The 17,038-nt window shown below is 39.5% G+C and overlaps 1 protein-coding gene across 1 annotated transcript in view; it reads left to right on the top strand.

Moving 5' to 3' along the window:
• Window positions 1–313: 313 nt before the first annotated feature.
• LOC124142475 overlaps window positions 314–17,038 on the top strand; it is a 38,317-nt gene continuing 21,592 nt past the window's right edge. The window contains exons 1-2 of the mRNA XM_046510961.2: window positions 314–380; window positions 1,475–1,634. Of these exons, the coding sequence (XP_046366917.1) occupies window positions 351–380; window positions 1,475–1,634 (190 nt within the window). The 5' untranslated portion in view covers window positions 314–350. The remainder of the gene's footprint in view (window positions 381–1,474; window positions 1,635–17,038) is intronic.

The following is a 17,038-nucleotide window of genomic DNA, read 5'->3' as shown; positions in this document are numbered from 1 at the left end:
CAGCCGCTGTCACAGACGAAAACATTAATAATATCTGAGACCATAAATCTATGGTCTATGGTCTCTTGTAAAATTAATTTCAAAATGTGTTTTTATAAATTTTATGTTTTAAAATTTCAACAATAAACATTATTAATTATATATTTTAATTTTATTTTAATTATATCTCAGGTATGAAAATCTATCTAAGTAAGTATCACAATCTTGGATGGAACTTTGATTAACATTTCATAAATATGCTTGGCCTCCGTTGTGTTCAGCAGAGAACTGTTCATTACTGAGAGTACCCATGACGGATATAGTATCGGGCACCTGTTGACGTCACATATCCGGAAACAACACTATTGAGCATGGATTCTAACGAAGAGGTGATATTTGAGGTCAGTGCTATTATCTTTTCAGTTTCTTTGACAGTGGCCCAATTTCAATTATCTTGGACTTGTCACTTTTTTATATTGTGATAAATATGTTTATTAACTTTGATAACATGCCTTTTTAGTAATGAGGAGTTAGGATCACTCTTGATTCAGCTGCCTTCACTGGAAGGGGGCAAGCCGTTGCCTGAAGCGATGTTGTTTACTTTCTGTAACTAGTACATGATAGGCCATTTTCAACATAAGTTTAAACATATTGTTAGGGATCAGATTGTTCTGGATTTCAAAGGGGTAATAAAACTGGTAATCAATCAACCGGGTAATAGTGGCAGTGAGTATTTTAGTAGCGATGACTTAACCGCAGGAGCTCGCCAAGCGATTGGTCATCCCTTGCGATGCTGCCAACTTCATCATACCTGAATCACTAACCCCCAACACCCCCTCCCCCTCGCTCTCCCCCTCCCACATACACACACGCACTACAATTTAAAACATTTTCATTAAAACCTATTTGTTATTTTGCCCAGTGTTTTCAAATTATCCATTCACTATCCTTGAAGTTAATGCTTTCATTATTATTACATTTTCTACGTTTTCATGTTTGAACTCTATAATCATGGACTATATTAAATATGGAATACTTTATCACACTGACATTATGCTGACTATATCTTATGTGTAATTAGTAAGGAATAACACTGAAAATAGATTATTCTATCAACCCAAACATGTCATATTTATTGATCCCTTACTAACTTAAGGAAATAGTAATGCGGGTAGCCTATTTTTTTTTCAAACATAAGTGCAAGAAAATCAGTTGGTTTACCGACAAATGTCATGGAATCACTGGCAATTTATGAATTACCTAATGAAGTATTTCCTCAGTAGTAAGTCACAATTTAAAGAGTTCACACTTTTTAATTGCAGGATCATCATTCATGCTTCTTGGGTGTCTTCATATTTGTTCATTACGTTAATCAGCTTATGATACTTATTCAGTGAAAAAGCTATAGATCATTCAATTCGAGATTCAGGACTTCTTCAGAAATTACCATGAAACTTCTTGGAACAAAATATAACTAACATTCCCTTTTTTACAGGATTACCTCTACAAGCTAAGTGAACCCAAACATGGAAAGTTACATTTGTTGGGTAAATCAAAATGGAAACAAAAATATTTCCAAGTTAAGAGAGTTGGAGAAAAACCTGCATTGGATTATTTTAACAAGAAACCAAAGACAAACAGCACAACTCCCAAAGGTAAGTTTTTGTTGTCCATCGTGATCAACTTGATCTGATGCCCTGTTGGGCTGGGACAGGTAACTTGGGTCTTGGGACCTGCATCAGGTATCTGGGAAGGGTTTGGTCATATTGGGTCTGGTACTTGGGTAGTAAATTGAGCTTGTCCCAACCCTAATATCCTGCATGGAGTTCTTTTTCAGAATTGTACTGTGATCAGTTGTGTTCATTCTAGTATCAGATTTTAGGCTGATTACAGATCAGCCCTATGATGTCCCTTTGCCTGTCAGCATCATGCTAGACAATGCTTTGTCTCTGAATATATATTATTTTGATAGAAACAAGCAAGTATATTTACATTTAAATCTGAGACCATGTACCTATCTATAGTCTCTGATTTATAAAATTGATAAGAAACCCCAAACATCCTCAATGGGGTTACGTTGACGTTTCAGACCCAAATCAGTGGAAATCTAGACTTGCTTCATTTAGGGCTGTAGTATTACAGAAGGGCTGGCTGAAGGTGAAATAATATGGTTCAGGAACAGTGAGCATCTGATGCCTATGCTTGTGGGTTTCATCATAGTGCTTCACATCTATATCTACAACCTTCTTCACTTTGGTCTTTCCTCTTTACAAGAAACTGTGACAGGCTGTTATATATTCAAACTCAAAAGTAAAATATCTTGGGAATTTATGGATAACTGAAAAGTGATACGAATTATGATATGGACTTGGAGCCAGGGTGGAAGAATCAGCTATGGCAATTCGCTATGCAGAGTTGCGCCCCTTTGATATGCCAGAAACCTATGATCATGTGTTCAAATCCTGGTTCACCTCGATTATGTTTCTAGGTTTATCAGCACCATACATGTGCTCGTTGGTTTCACCAAACTGAGACATGCATCACTTCAGGCTTTCCTCCCACAGTAAGGGGACACACCGTGATATTACTAGAATACTGTACAAGGTAGCGTTAAATCCAACCCACTCATTCACTCTGATAAGGGGGACGGTTGTGTAGCCTAGTGGTTAAAGCGTTCACTCATCACACCGAAGACCCGGGTTTGATTCCCGACTTGGGTACAATGTGTGAAGACCATTTCTGGTGTCCCCCGCTGTGATATTGCTTGAATATTGCTAAAAGCGGCGTAAAACCATACTCACTCACTCACTCTGATAAGGGACCCGTGACGATCCGGGGTAGAATAGGTCTTCAGCAACCTATGCTTGCTGAAAAAGGCGACTATACTTGTCGTAAAAGGCGACTAATGGGACCGGGTGATCAGGCTCGTTGACTTGGTTGATGCATGTCATCGTTTCCCAATTGCGTGGATCAATGCTCATGATATTAATCACTGGACTGTCTGGTCCAGACTCGATTATCTACAGACCGCCATCATATAGCTGGAATATTGCTGAGTGCGGCGTTAAACAACAAACAAACAAACCCTGATATGGACAGTGTGACTTAACAGACCGATCACTCGTTCAACTTTGGATACCAAAAACAGATGTCAAGATAGATCAGGGTACCTTCACTTGATGCTGTTTTAATACATATTAGGGTCTAGGAGAAAGACACACCGCCATTATGACACTGTAGACAGCTGTACATCTTTGATGGGAATGAAAGAAACATTTCACCATAACATTTTTGAATGCACAAAATTTGCTACACCAAATTTGAAAGTGTTTGGTACATCATAATATGTGAAATGTTTAAACATAACAGAAGAGTTTTGAGTTCCTTGTAAACAAATCTTGTCATCAGTCACAAGGCCATTATAATCACACTCATGTTTGAGTGTATTCCTGAAAGACTGGTCCAAGTCAAGAAACTAGACAGGTATCACTGAAGCATCTACTCCTAACCTATCCTTGATGCGTGCACCTGTTTGCAATATGAACAGATTTATTGTTGTTTGTTTACCAAAGAAATTTACCCCAATTGACCTAAACAGAGTAGGTTGTCATGGTGTTTGTCATTCTCACTGGTGCATCTTTGCAGGTTTTTATGACTTTGTTACCGCATTTCCGCATATGTTGTTTGCCACAAAAGTTAGCTCCCTTTACAATATGCTCCCTGGCATTGGCATTTCCCGAGACGAAAAAATAAGCTTATTTTAATTAAAACAATATGTCTTCACAAAGATTTTGAACAGTGAAGAAACATTGAAAATGTCCAAGGAAAGATTCCGTTATTTTGTGGCAATGACAAATACACTAAGTAATGTGTTAAATAGGGGCACTGAAACAGGCGATATCTGATCATAAGTTAGAAACATGACTTTATTTTCAGAAAATAACAAGAGTAACCGTTTACTGTACAAGCATGTGTGATACGTGAAAACGACTTTAAGACTGTTAGATAAGATGATCTAGGGACATTTATATAAGTGGTCATTTTCACTGTTTTCTGGGGTTTCTGGGTTAGAATTGGTCCCAAGGTGAGCAAGCAACCCATGTTTGTCATAAGAGCTGACTGAATTGATTGGGTAGCCAGGATCGGTGACTTGGTTGATTGTCTCGTACCCCGGCTGCATGGAGTGTTACTCATAGTATCAATCACAGGATTGCCTTGTCCAAGCTCTCTTAGTTACAGGTTTACGTCATATACCATATTCGACGTAAATAGCGCCAGGGGCGCTCTCAGAATTAGAAATAAGGGGCTTTTATTAGAATATTATTTTGGTGAAAAAAAACAGAGTTGAAAGATCGTAAATTTCGTAGTTTTTGCTGACAGCCTGAAATGTTTACATACGACAAATATATTTTTTCCAGAATTTAATTGCCCATAATCAAGGGTGCATATAACACACGAGTGCGTATTATACACGAATAAATAAGTCTTGTGTACATTGATCAATCGGAACGGGTGCTGATTGGGATTGTTCCCTAGTCAATATAATTGCAAATATCTCAGAGGATGCTTATTAGAGCGGGGCGCTTATTGCGTTGAATACATTAGTTCGAATATTGCTACGTGCAGCATTTAACTACAAACAAAACGTTCATGACATCATTGACATTTATGGAGAGGATGAATATGCTTTGCATAGTGATATTTAAGAAAGTCGAAATGTATGATTTATACTCTTATTATAGAGTTGGTGGAACATTTTTTCATAAACATCTTGGTAATTTGATGATTTAAACTTCCAACTGTATTTTGTTGTAATTTGATAATCTGAACTGTATTATTAGTGGTCTGTGTATACAAGGACTGGACATCAGGAGAAATATTTGTTTACACAGTTTCTAAGCACAGTGACACACGCAAGAAGTATGTTAACATGATATGGCTTGAAAAACATTTAGAATACATTATTGTAATGCTCCTGGTAGAAAATCATTGGGAATTGTTTGTGTATGAGATATGCCATGTGATAAGATGGCGTCATATTCACATGAAATAACTTGAGTCAAGAGGTCTTTGTCTTTTCTCCTAAGTGGGTTCACATGATTGCTTACTTTGACAAATCACTTGCCGTTGGATTGGACCATGTTGGGGGGCATATAATCAGTAACATGGAAATGAAATGGATTTATAAACATGAGTGAGTGAGCGAGTTGGGTTTAACGCCGCTTTTAACAGTATTCCAGTCATATCACGGCGTGTCAGCTTAATGTGGGAGGGAAAGCCCGAAGAGATGCAGATCTCAGACGTTTACCACTTCAGTGAAACCCACGAGCACGGGTATGGTGCTGTCAAGGCTAGAAACATAATCGGAGTGAACCGGGATTCAAACCCACAATCATAGGTTTCTGGCGTGCCCAAGGGACGCAACTCTGCACAGCGATTCGCATGCCTTAAATGACTGGGCCACCCGTGCCCCCATAAAAACATGATGTAGCTTGGAGTGCATATCTAAGACATTACAGATTGTGTTATATTAATATTACTATAGTTCTCAAAATAGGATCTTAGTGAATATATGTTAGAACATTCATATATGAAAGATTAAATGTAATTAAAATGAAACAGCTGATGAAAGGTTTTGTACCCGATGCAGTTCTGGCAGGGTGGAGAATGAGGGGCACTTTTTACTATCATGTCCTTCAATAATAACAGGCCATAATGTTCATCTTCTCCAGGGTGAGTTATGTCCCTTCTATGTCCCACCTATTGACCAATCAGAGTCCATCTCTCATACCACTTGCATTTGCTTCAAATCAAATAAAATGGTGTCGCCCAGTGAAGATCGTTAATCAAGATCTATATTGTAATAGAATGGGTCGAACCCGAGAAGTGCATCAAATCCCATGAGCACCTTGATTAAAAACATGAAAAGATGGGAAAATATCTGTTGATGCTTAGTTGTCATTACACATGCTTTGCAAATCTTGCACTCAACAGAAATCTGTACGGCAGTTTACGAACCGGATGTCAATTTCGTTACGCGATATAGATTGGACTTTGCATAGACTCGTTTGTCCAGCCAAAATTTAACTCCATAATTCCCGCTTAGTTCGTCAAGGGTGGAAACTGGACTTTTATTGTCAGTTAACTTCCTTGCCTCAGGAAGATGCATAATGTTATCAATACAAGAAATCAATGACCCAGGATTAAATGACGAAATTGGCCTTTACAAATCAATTATGAACCCGTCAAGAGAACATGCAAGCGCAATTGCATAAATTATACATGAAATATTCTCTTTAAGAGACTAAAGGTAGGTAATAGATCTATGTGAAACTCACATATTCAAATAATCCTATGTTGTATAAATCTATGCACTTCTTGGTTATGTTATATATATATCCCTCTGTATAAATATGTTGATGATAGGTCCACACTCATGATGTTTTGTACAAAGTTGTATACTATATTCTACATTGTTGATAAGTGAAAGGTAATAATTTGTTATGATACGGTCCCTATTTGTATTTAAGCACCATGGCACTTGACCATGTTACAGAGGTCAACTATCCCCAGAATCACCACTGACTCTAGAATGCCTAAATGCATGGCATTACTGTATGAGGATGAAGGCAAACGAACACAAACAATGGCTTCCAGAATGGGAATGTCAGTTCCTTTGAATGAGGCGCAAAGCAGGGGTTAAATGCCATCCAACTTGGTGGACAATTTACAATGCAAGTGGTGTTTAACCCTATCTATTCTGTTGTATAATCTTCTGGTTTGAGGTGGCTGAAATTTTTTAGAAGGGGCAGGGATTTTCAGGATGTTTTTTTTGTCATAAGGCGATTTCCTTATTGGAACTCGAAGGTTAACCCAGAAATCTGTCAGAAAAGACTGACATTGTGAAATCAGTAAAAGATCAAACAAGATCAGTGAGTAATGAACAAAGTATGATGAAACACAGGGTTTCATAAAGGCAATACAATGGTTGAAATTATGTGGCCTCAGCAGAAGTAACAACCCTATATGTCGGTGAACTGACGAATGTCCAGAAGTTGTCCAATCTAATTATCCTCCGCCGCGCGAAAGCGCGAAGCGGGGGATATAGTATTCACGACCGTCCGTACGTCCGTCCGTCCGTCCGTACGTCCCACCTGTTTGTTGCCGCGATATCTCAAGAACTAAACACTGGATTGTCTTCATATTTGGAACTATGGTGTATATACAGACTCCGCAGACACCAGTCGGTTTTGGTGACCTTGACCCCATTTTAAAGGTCACAGCAGGCATATCTGCTTTTGGAGTTGGAAAACGGTGTTGCCGCGATATCTACAGAACTAAACACTGGATTGTCTTCATATTTGGAACTATGGTGTATATACAGACTCCGCAGACACCAGTCGGTTTTGGTGACCTTGATCCCATTTTCAAGGTCACAGCAGGCATATCTGCTTTTGGAGTTGGAAAACGGTGTTGCCGCGATATCTCAAGAACTAAACACTGGATTGTCTTCATATTTGGAACTATGGTGTATATACAGACTCCGCAGACACCAGTCGGTTTTGGTGACCTTGATCCCATTTTCAAGGTCACAGCAGACATCTGCTTTTAGAGTTGGAAAACGGTGTTGCCGCGATATCTCAAGAACTAAACACTGGATTGTCTTCATATTTGGAACTATGGTGTATATACAGACTCCGCAGACACCAGTCGGTTTTGGTGACCTTGATCCCATTTTAAAGGTCACAGCAGGCAAATCTGCTTTTGGAGTTGGAAAACGGTGTTGCCGCGATATCTCAAGAACTAAACACTGGATTGTCTTCATATTTGGAACTATGGTGTATATACAGACACCGCAGACACCAGTTGGTTTTGGTGACCTTGACCCCATTGTCAAGGTCACAGCAGGCAAATCTGCTTTTGGAGTTAGAAAACGGTGTTGCCGCGATATCTCAAGAACTAATCGCTGGATTGTCTTCATATTTGGAACTATGGTGTATATACAGACTCCGCAGACACCAGTCGGTTTTGGTGACCTTGATCCCATTTTAAAGGTCACAGCAGGCAAATCTGCTTTTGGAGTTGGAAAACGGTGTTGCCGCGATATCTCAAGAACTAAACACTGGATTGTCTTCATATTTGGAACTATGGTGTATATACAGACACCGCAGACACCAGTTGGTTTTGGTGACCTTGACCCCATTGTCAAGGTCACAGCAGGCAAATCTGCTTTTGGAGTTAGAAAACGGTGTTGCCGCGATATCTCAAGAACTAATCGCTGGATTGTCTTCATATTTGGAACTATGGTGTATATACAGACACCGCATACACCTGTCAGATTTGGTGACCTTGACCCCATTTTCAAGGTCACAGCAGGCAAATCTGTTTTTGGAGTTGGAAAACGGTGTTGCCACAATATCTCAAGAACTAATCGCTGGATTGTCTTCATATTTGGTACTATGGTGTACAGGCGGGGGATATTTCGTCACTCTGTGACAAATACTTGTTAATATCAGATCTTAGATCTCGCTACCACTAACAAAGATTTGAAGACATCCCTGTATGGGTTATCCAACCAATCAGCATCGCTTACCAGATCAAGAAAGTGACAGTTGGAATGTGTTTTCTAATCGTGCAACCTCGAAAAAATTAACACGAGGTATTCCGAACGACAGTTGCAGGGCTTTACGACTGAATCCATACAATCTAGACCATCTATTAGCATTTCCAGGATGTTCTTTTGTTTAGTTTTCTCATTTTAATCATGAAATTGGCAAATAATGTTTCAAAGCGTCTTTGCCAATTTGAAACCTGTGCCGTAAAGCATGAGAAAGCTGCCTTCTGACTGGCAAATTTTGGGCTTCTTGTCAGTCATTCCATTGGTTGGTCAATGTTCGCGAAAGGCCGTTCTGACGTGATCTGTAATACTATGTCCTCAAATCTTTGTTTAAAGGTAGCAAGAACTTAGATCTGATTTTAATGAGATTGAATTTGTCACTGTCATATGTCTGCCAAGTAGCATAAGGCGTCACAGACATTTTTGTGCAATATATTTTCCTTGAACACTGTGGTCACCTCTCAATCCCATTTTAATGATTGGGCCCCAAAATCTATAACCCAGATTCCCCAGCATTGGCAGGAGTTGCAAATATATAAACCAACATATATCCCAGGTCACAAGATGGCTTTGGGTTTGAATCCCAGGTGTGCCAAGGTGCTCAGCATCTAAGACCTGCAAATTAGTCTCATCTCTGATCTATCTCATGAAACCACTAGTCCTACAACTTTGAAACTTTATGTATATAGAAACATAAAAAATAGGTGCCATGAAGGGTTAATTGTAGGAAAGTGATAAGAAGGGCGTCAGATGTCAGAATGGGTCTGAGGGTGTTTCACCTCATGCAGTAACCTCTGCTCTACTGGCATTGTGTAATGAGAGGTATTCACATAAATATTTGTAGAATTTGAACGTCTGTCAGAAAGATACTCACTCTTTGTCAAATGTCTGTTTTAAAAATATTATGAACTGATGCCTTACAAGTCATCACTATTACAAATAAATTATTTTCTTTCAAACTTTGTCATGGTAGAAATAAGAATGGAGATAGACCTACTGTATTTTCACTTTAGAGGTTATAAAATCCGGTTTGAAACCTGTAAATATTTTTAATTTGGTTCTAAATGAAATTTACAAGTATTCAATCAATGTTTGAAACCTCTATATTAAAAACACAGTAGGCTTATCGCCTAGTTGTGTGATATTTGTTATACATCCAGAGCTCCAGATAACTTTTTGAGCAACTGAGTTTTTCTCTAGGGTTTACGCCGCGATATAACTGGAATAATGTCAAAATCGGCGTTAGATCCAACTCACTCACTCACTCACTCACTCACTCACTCACTCACTCACTCACTCACTCACTTACTCTAGGGTTTCTATTTTAAGATTTAAAAAAAAAGGAAATAATGTTTTAGATGTATTTAACCATGATAACTATTCTAACTATATAGGCTTGACTCGGAAAGTAAATTAGCTCGTAAGTGTGCATCGGAAATAAGCTCTTTAATGTATGCATGCTGAAAAATCTTCACTGGGTATTTACGCGTCCTGTTTTTATACATTTGAGTTGTTCATTTAATGCATGTGTTTCTGTACGCAAATTAAATGAAAGTAATTGGGGGTGGGTATGGGTGTGTGTGTGTTATTTTATGCAAATATGCTGCTTATCTGTAGCTGTGTACATCCTGCCCTTCGTCTGAGTTCATCATTAACCTTGTATATGTTAGTGGATACAGTGATGGCCAGATGCAACGCAGTTTGGTAACTCTCAGGATGTGGACCTTTGTTGTGCTTGAATGGTGGTGGAGGCTTAAAGTGATGACACACAAATGTGGCATCCATTATGAAATTGTGAACAGGGCTTCCTGTTACTTGACCTTGTGCCCTGTATATGGTGGGGATGGGGGATGTTGGTGGACTTTGGTGTTGGAAGTGAAGGGGGAATTCCTTGGGGAGGTACAGGAGCACTGTGATGGACGGCAGTTAAAAAATATTGCACTTATATTGCAACTTGTATGCATGTGTGTGTGTGTGTGTGTGTGTGTCTGTCTGTGTCTGCTTGTACTAGTCCAGACTAATGCTGGTTTTATAGTGCTAGCTCATTCATATAACATGCCGTAGTTTCACATGGATATGCCACTGAGACACAATATAACGGTACTGACTCCGAGCCGACCTCCCCTTAATGCTGAACACCAGCCAGTGTAACAAGCACCATCCTTTGACATCTTTTGGTATGTCACTCGCTGGGATTGATCCACTGACCTCCTTCTCTCCATGGTTGAAAGTAAGAATGTTTTGGAGAGGAGCACTCGTATTGATCCATGCCATATGGTGTGGGAGGGTGATTTGAAATATGACAAACACTTAAAATATTTTGAACATGACATGGTTACATGTTATGTTGGATGTGTTTGTAAGAAACAAATTGATATAGATTGAAGTTAAATACATTAGGGGAAAAAACTTTGCGATAATATGTTATTAATAGTTAAGTTTTTTCATATATAACGCTGATAATCAAATTCAAGAAGAAAGTTATGTATAGAAGGGATAAAAACGCTTGTCGGTCAACATGTTTCCTTTTCCAACATTGTATGAATGTTTGCCTGCCCTGCCATGGAATAAATGCGTATTTGAAATATTTCTTTTCAATGTGGGGGGAGGGGGTGTCATGGGGAGGGGGAGGGGGAGTGGTGGGGCTGTGGCAAGGAGTCTGATGATGTTTCTGCCACCCGTCCTATTAACAAATAATGTGTGGCATGCAGTATCGAGATCCCCCCTATTGAATAATGATGTGTGGTGTAGAGTATAGCATGCCTCGTCATGTGAAGTGTGACAACCTTCCCAGTCACTCTGTATGTGTCGAGGTATCTGGGTCAGGTGCCGGAGACAGTTAATGGTGTAATTTGTCACTGTAACCTTTGATAGATTACACATTTGTCAAACTTTTCTGTTGTCTTTAGGACTTGGAATGAAAATAATGAAAACATGGACTTCATAAATTATTATTTTCCTGGAATTTTGTAACTTTTAAGTATTGTTTTAATGTTAATGATTTGTCAATACGAAGCAAATGAACAGTCGTTTGGTTTTCAGCGAAGTAAATTGATAACAATTGGATAATGTCATCAGATGTAAATATATCTGATCATAGTTCAATTTGTTGTTTGTCTGTATTGATGGTGAGGAAACTGACAAAACATACTGATTAATTTTCTTTTTTAAAAAGAGATTCAATCTGTAATTCATCATGCATAATCCGGGGTAGAAAAGGTCTTTAGCAACCCATGCTTGCTGTAAAAGGTGACTTATAATGCTTGTCGTAAGAGCTGACTAACAGGATCGGGTTGTCTGGCTTGCTGACTTGGTTGATGCATGTCATCGTATTCCTATTACTTGGATCGATGCTCATGATATCAATCACTGGATTGTCTGCTCCAGACTCGATTATTTAGAGACCCCTGTCATATATCTGGAATATTGCTGAGTGCGGCATTAAACAACAAACAAACAATCATCATCATGCATAGTGCTTTTTTGTCATTGACCCTGAAGAAGACATTACCCTCCACTGTTCAGTCATCTGGGCTGTGTTTCTGAGACCTGGCCTCGCCTCGCCATTTTCATGGTAACTGTTCACGTAATGCATAAGTATTGAAACATTGCACACAGCACACAAACCAAACTCCTACAAACTGCAGGATGATTATCCATTGTCCTGTCAGAAATAGGCAATAAATTAGATGCAAAAATTATAAGTAAACTTCATGGTTGGTGATCAGGGGTTATTGAAAACACAACTGCTATAATAACTTTGTACTCTGTGACACCGAGTTTGGAAATACGGGGACAAATCGTTACATTGTGAGTACAGTGAACATGACTGCTGTTGAACTCTGGGCTAAGTGTGTTGGTAATTTTACGTTTGTCTGAGTTTGTTGACAAAGACATGTATGGGCCTCCCTGGTACACCTCAGCTGGGTGGCATGTCTACAGCTACAGGACAGGGAGCAGTCATTATCTGTCTGGTAAACTGCCCGACCATGAAGCTTGAGATATGGTATGAATTTGGACAGTTAAAAGATACATGATCTGTTTTCAGTTTTGAGGTTTTAAACTTAGATTTGATACCTTTAATATTCATTCGAAACTGAACATTTTGGCATGAAGTTTCAAATTTGAAATTTTATGGGTTTCAAATCAGTATTTGAAATTGTCAACTGGTTGTGTTTGTGAAAGAAGTGCTATGAAGTAAAGTATAATATTTTCTTTCACGTAATGTGGTCAAAGGTGCCGCGTTTCGCTGTGCAGAGTTGCGTCCCCTGGGCACGCCAGAAACCTATGATTGTGGGTTCGAATCCCGGTTCGCCCAAATTATGTTTCTAGGTTTGTCAGCACCATACCCGTGCTCGTGGGTTTCATCGAAGTGGTAAACGTCTAAAACCTGCATCACTTCGGGCTTTCCTCCCACATTAAGCTGACACGCCGCGATATGACTGGAATACTATTAAAAGCGGAGTTCAACCCAACTCACTCACTCACTACTTCATTACAGCCACCTAGGGGTAGTTGTTGCTAAGGGTAACCTGAACATTTAGGCTGTTTACAGGGCTCCTTGTTTGTAATCATTATTTGGTCTAGTAAATCTTTCAGGTTAAGCTGCTCCCTCATATAGAAAACAAAGTGCATTGATTTATGTAGAACTGTGTGATTAAACTGTCAGTATGCTGCAGCCAGGTTATCTGGAGATGAAAGGTGATTTTTAATCTTTCTTAAAGAGCCCAGAGCACATATTTAGTAAACATTCATCCCCCATTTCATGATCTCGTCTCATTCTCAGGACACTATCAGTCTATACTCATTCTCACAGCTCTGAAATTATGGAATTATTTAATTGTTTGTTAACCCTTAAATGCCTGATTTAATTTGGGGACTAGGTGAAAGTCTAGGTGTTCTGTATGGCTTTGTATTGTGCAACAATAGCCGCTAGCAGGGAATTGAGGCAAATCACAGCAAGTAGAAGGTTTGGTCAGATCTCTGTAAACTACAAGGCATTTGAGTTCTGATATATGATTTGAAAGATTTATGAAGTACTTCACTTCTCTACATACATGCTTAAGTCCCTTGTTGGTGTCGAAGTAACTCTGTGTGTGACCTACACCATAGGAAGGGAGGTGTGTGTGTGTGTGTGTGTGTCTGTGGATGTGTGTGTGTGTGTGTGTGTGTGTGTGTGTGTGTGTGTGTGTGTGTGTGTGTGTGTGTGTGTGTGTGTGTGTGTGTGTGTGTGTCTGTGGATGTGTGTGTGTGTGTGTGTGTGTGTGTGTGTGTGTGTGTCTGTGGATGAGTGTGTGTGTGTGTCGTCTGGATAAGTGGGTGGTTGTGTCTGTTTGTGGGTGAGTTCATGAGTTTTAGGTGTGTCTCTAGGTAGGTGTGTCTGGGGGTGAGTTCGTGAGTTTTAGGTGTGTCTCTAGGTAGGTGTGTCTGGGGGTGAGTTCGTGAGTTTAAGGTGTGTCTCTAGGTAGGTGTGTCTGGGGGTGAGTTCGTGAGTTTTAGGTGTGTCTCTAGCAGGGGTCCGGAAAATTTAAAATCCCAATCGGACATTTGCATTTAGGCCACGCCCCCTTCAAATAGCGTATTTTAGTACGACTTTTCACACACATTACAAGTTTAAGTATTCATAATATGATGAATTATGAATTGTTTCAATTTAAATTGTTTAATTCACCGGACAATTAATAACAAATAATATCATTTTAGATTTACATGGAAAACATGCGTTTGTTTCTGTTATAATAACGGTCTGTTAACGTAGTGAACGGTCTAATTAATATTCATGAGTCATATTCATGAGTCTGCTCAAGTGTACGCGTTGTAACATTTGGATCGAGACTATTATCCCATATTTGGTTATCACGTGACCTCACGGGAAAAGTTTTTTTTAAACTAAAGATTTTCTTAAAAACAAGACAGATAATTTAATCACAAATACTAAAATATCGTTGATAGCAATAGTTATTTGAATACTTTTTTCATCTGTACTTAATTATTGACCATAAAAAAATTGGATATATCAATCGTCCGAGAAAGCAAAATGGCGGTCAATCAAGATTCAATATACGACTAGCTACTGAAAACAATAAAATCTGCAAATCCTCATTGTATGTCAACCAAGTGAAAGTCGTTAGCCACGACTTACAAAATGATCGTCCAGACTTTGAGGGTTTGGCAGATCCGCTCGACTGATCTGCATCGGTCGACTGGCTGTCGTCACGCTTTCGCTTCTTGTCTGAGGTTACGTATCGTAGCATTGTGAGGATAATGAGGTACATCGATGATGCAAGGTATTAATGTACAGTTGTAAACACCTTTCACTCAAATTAACAAGATGTTCTCAGTAATTAATCCTCGATTAATCAGTGTCAACTCAGTTTATTGCCTATTACAGTGATTGACCGATTGGACTATCATGTAGGTACGATGTATTTTCAGCAATCAAAACAAACAAAGCTTGTCAGTGTAGTTAATCTTCATTGTGTTGCAACTGCAGACAGAAACTGCTCAGTCCTAACTGTTGATCATGTCCGGTCAAAATTTAAGAATGTCCGGACAATACTTTTTAAAATGTCCGGTAAGCAATATTTTAAAACGGACATTTGAGATTCCCAATCGGACATGTCCGGCGCATATGACGGTTTCCGGACCCCTGGTCTCTAGGTAGGTGTGTCTGGGGGTGAGTGACTGAGTGAGTTTTGGATGTCTGTAGGTAGGTGTGTTAGGGAGTGAATGGGTGAGCTAGGGAGTGAATGGGTGAGCTAGGGAGTGAATGGGTGAGTAGGTGGGTGTGTCTGTGGGTGAGGTAGTGAGTGGATGATTCATGGAGAGAGTGAGTGTCTATGGAATGTGGGTTAGTTATTGGATGTGTCCGTAGGTGAATGAGTGAGTGAGTTAGTTAGTGAGGTAGTGAGTGGATGAGTCATGGAGAGAGTGAGTGTCTATGGAATGTGAGTTAGTTATTGGATGTGTCCATAGGTGAGTGAGTTAGTTGGCATGGGTAAGTGGGTGAGTGGGTGTCATTGATTGATTTTAGGTGGGTGGCAGTAAGTAAGCCAGTGTGTGTAATCAGTTTGGTTTGGGGCAGGTAGGTTGAAGTGAGTGATGTGTTGTTAGCTTTCCCTCAAAATGTCCATCACACAGCCTGTTTTCCCTCAGACTTGCCTGTTTGTATCTGTTCACCGTGTTTCTGTAGAAGAATTAAGTTTGAGCGAGGCAATAACTTAATGTGTCTGAACAGCATGTTTGTAGAGCAGAGCTAATCTGCCCGTGTTGGTGATTAGGAAGCCTGCTGTTGTGTTCACCAGATCCTGACCATGTAATTACCTGCAGGTTGGGTTGGGCATTGTGTTACACTGTACTAGATCACTAGCAACAGTGGCGGCTGGAACTTGCCATCAGAACTTAAGATGTTCCTGTTCAAACTGCCTCTTTCGTCCCACTTCAAGTTGGCATGCTGAAAAAAATGAATAAAATCCTTGATGTTGCAAATAAGTCACATCTCTGGACTATAACATGAAGCCACTAGTCCTACAACTTTGAAACTTTATGTATTTAGAAGCATGAAAAAACTAAAATTATGTAAACAGGTGTCCAAATGTAAAGAGATATGCCAAGGTTCTCAGCATCTAAGACCTGCATCACTTGGGGTTTTCCTCCCACTTCACTGAAACTTTATGTATTTAGAAACATAAAGACTGTGCCATAAAGGGTTAATTGTAGGAAAGTGATAAGAAGGGCATCAGATGTCAGAATGGGTCTGAGGGTGTTTCACCTCATGCAGTAACCTCTGCTCTACTGGCATTGTGTAATGACAGGTATTCACATAAATATTTGTAGAATTTGAACATCTGTCAGATAGATGCTTACTCTTTGTCAAATGTCTGTTTTAAAAATATTGTATACCGATGCCTCACAAGTCACCACTATTACTCTAAGAGCGTCTGCCCAGAGAGAGGAACATCAGTGGTTCAATCCCCAGCTAGTCATACCAAAAGAAGTTAAAAGAAGGTTCTTGTTGTTACCCTGCCTGCTGCTCTGCATTAGGGGGACAAAACAAGGACTGGTCGGCTCGGAAGTCAGTATGGGGTATCCATGTTAAACTGCAGCATGATATCTCAGTGGGCTAGCACTGTAAAACTAGTATAAGTCGAGACTCGTACAAGCAGCCACACACTCATTCCCTTCTCTATATAAGTGCAATAATCTTGTCCACAACGTTAAACCCTATTTCACCTCAACTATGACAGCAACACTGCTGGCTGGAACCTCTGACAGCCACATACTGGCCTTCCACTGGCATCTAGAAAACACGGAGTATTGTGTTGTTTAAGACAAGAGCATTAAGCAGAGCGTGTTACTAGATGACGTTAGTCCACAGATTAATTACATGCTTGTGACCGATTTGCCACTCTGTAGCTACCACATTAACTATGGAAGTCTCTG

This window comes from Haliotis rufescens, unplaced genomic scaffold (assembly GCF_023055435.1).
Source record: "Haliotis rufescens isolate VD_foot unplaced genomic scaffold, xgHalRufe1.0.p SCAF_8, whole genome shotgun sequence".
NCBI lineage: Eukaryota > Metazoa > Mollusca > Gastropoda > Lepetellida > Haliotidae > Haliotis > Haliotis rufescens.
The sequence above is the reverse complement of the archived record's forward strand: the minus strand, read 5'-3'. Positions and strand labels throughout refer to the sequence as shown.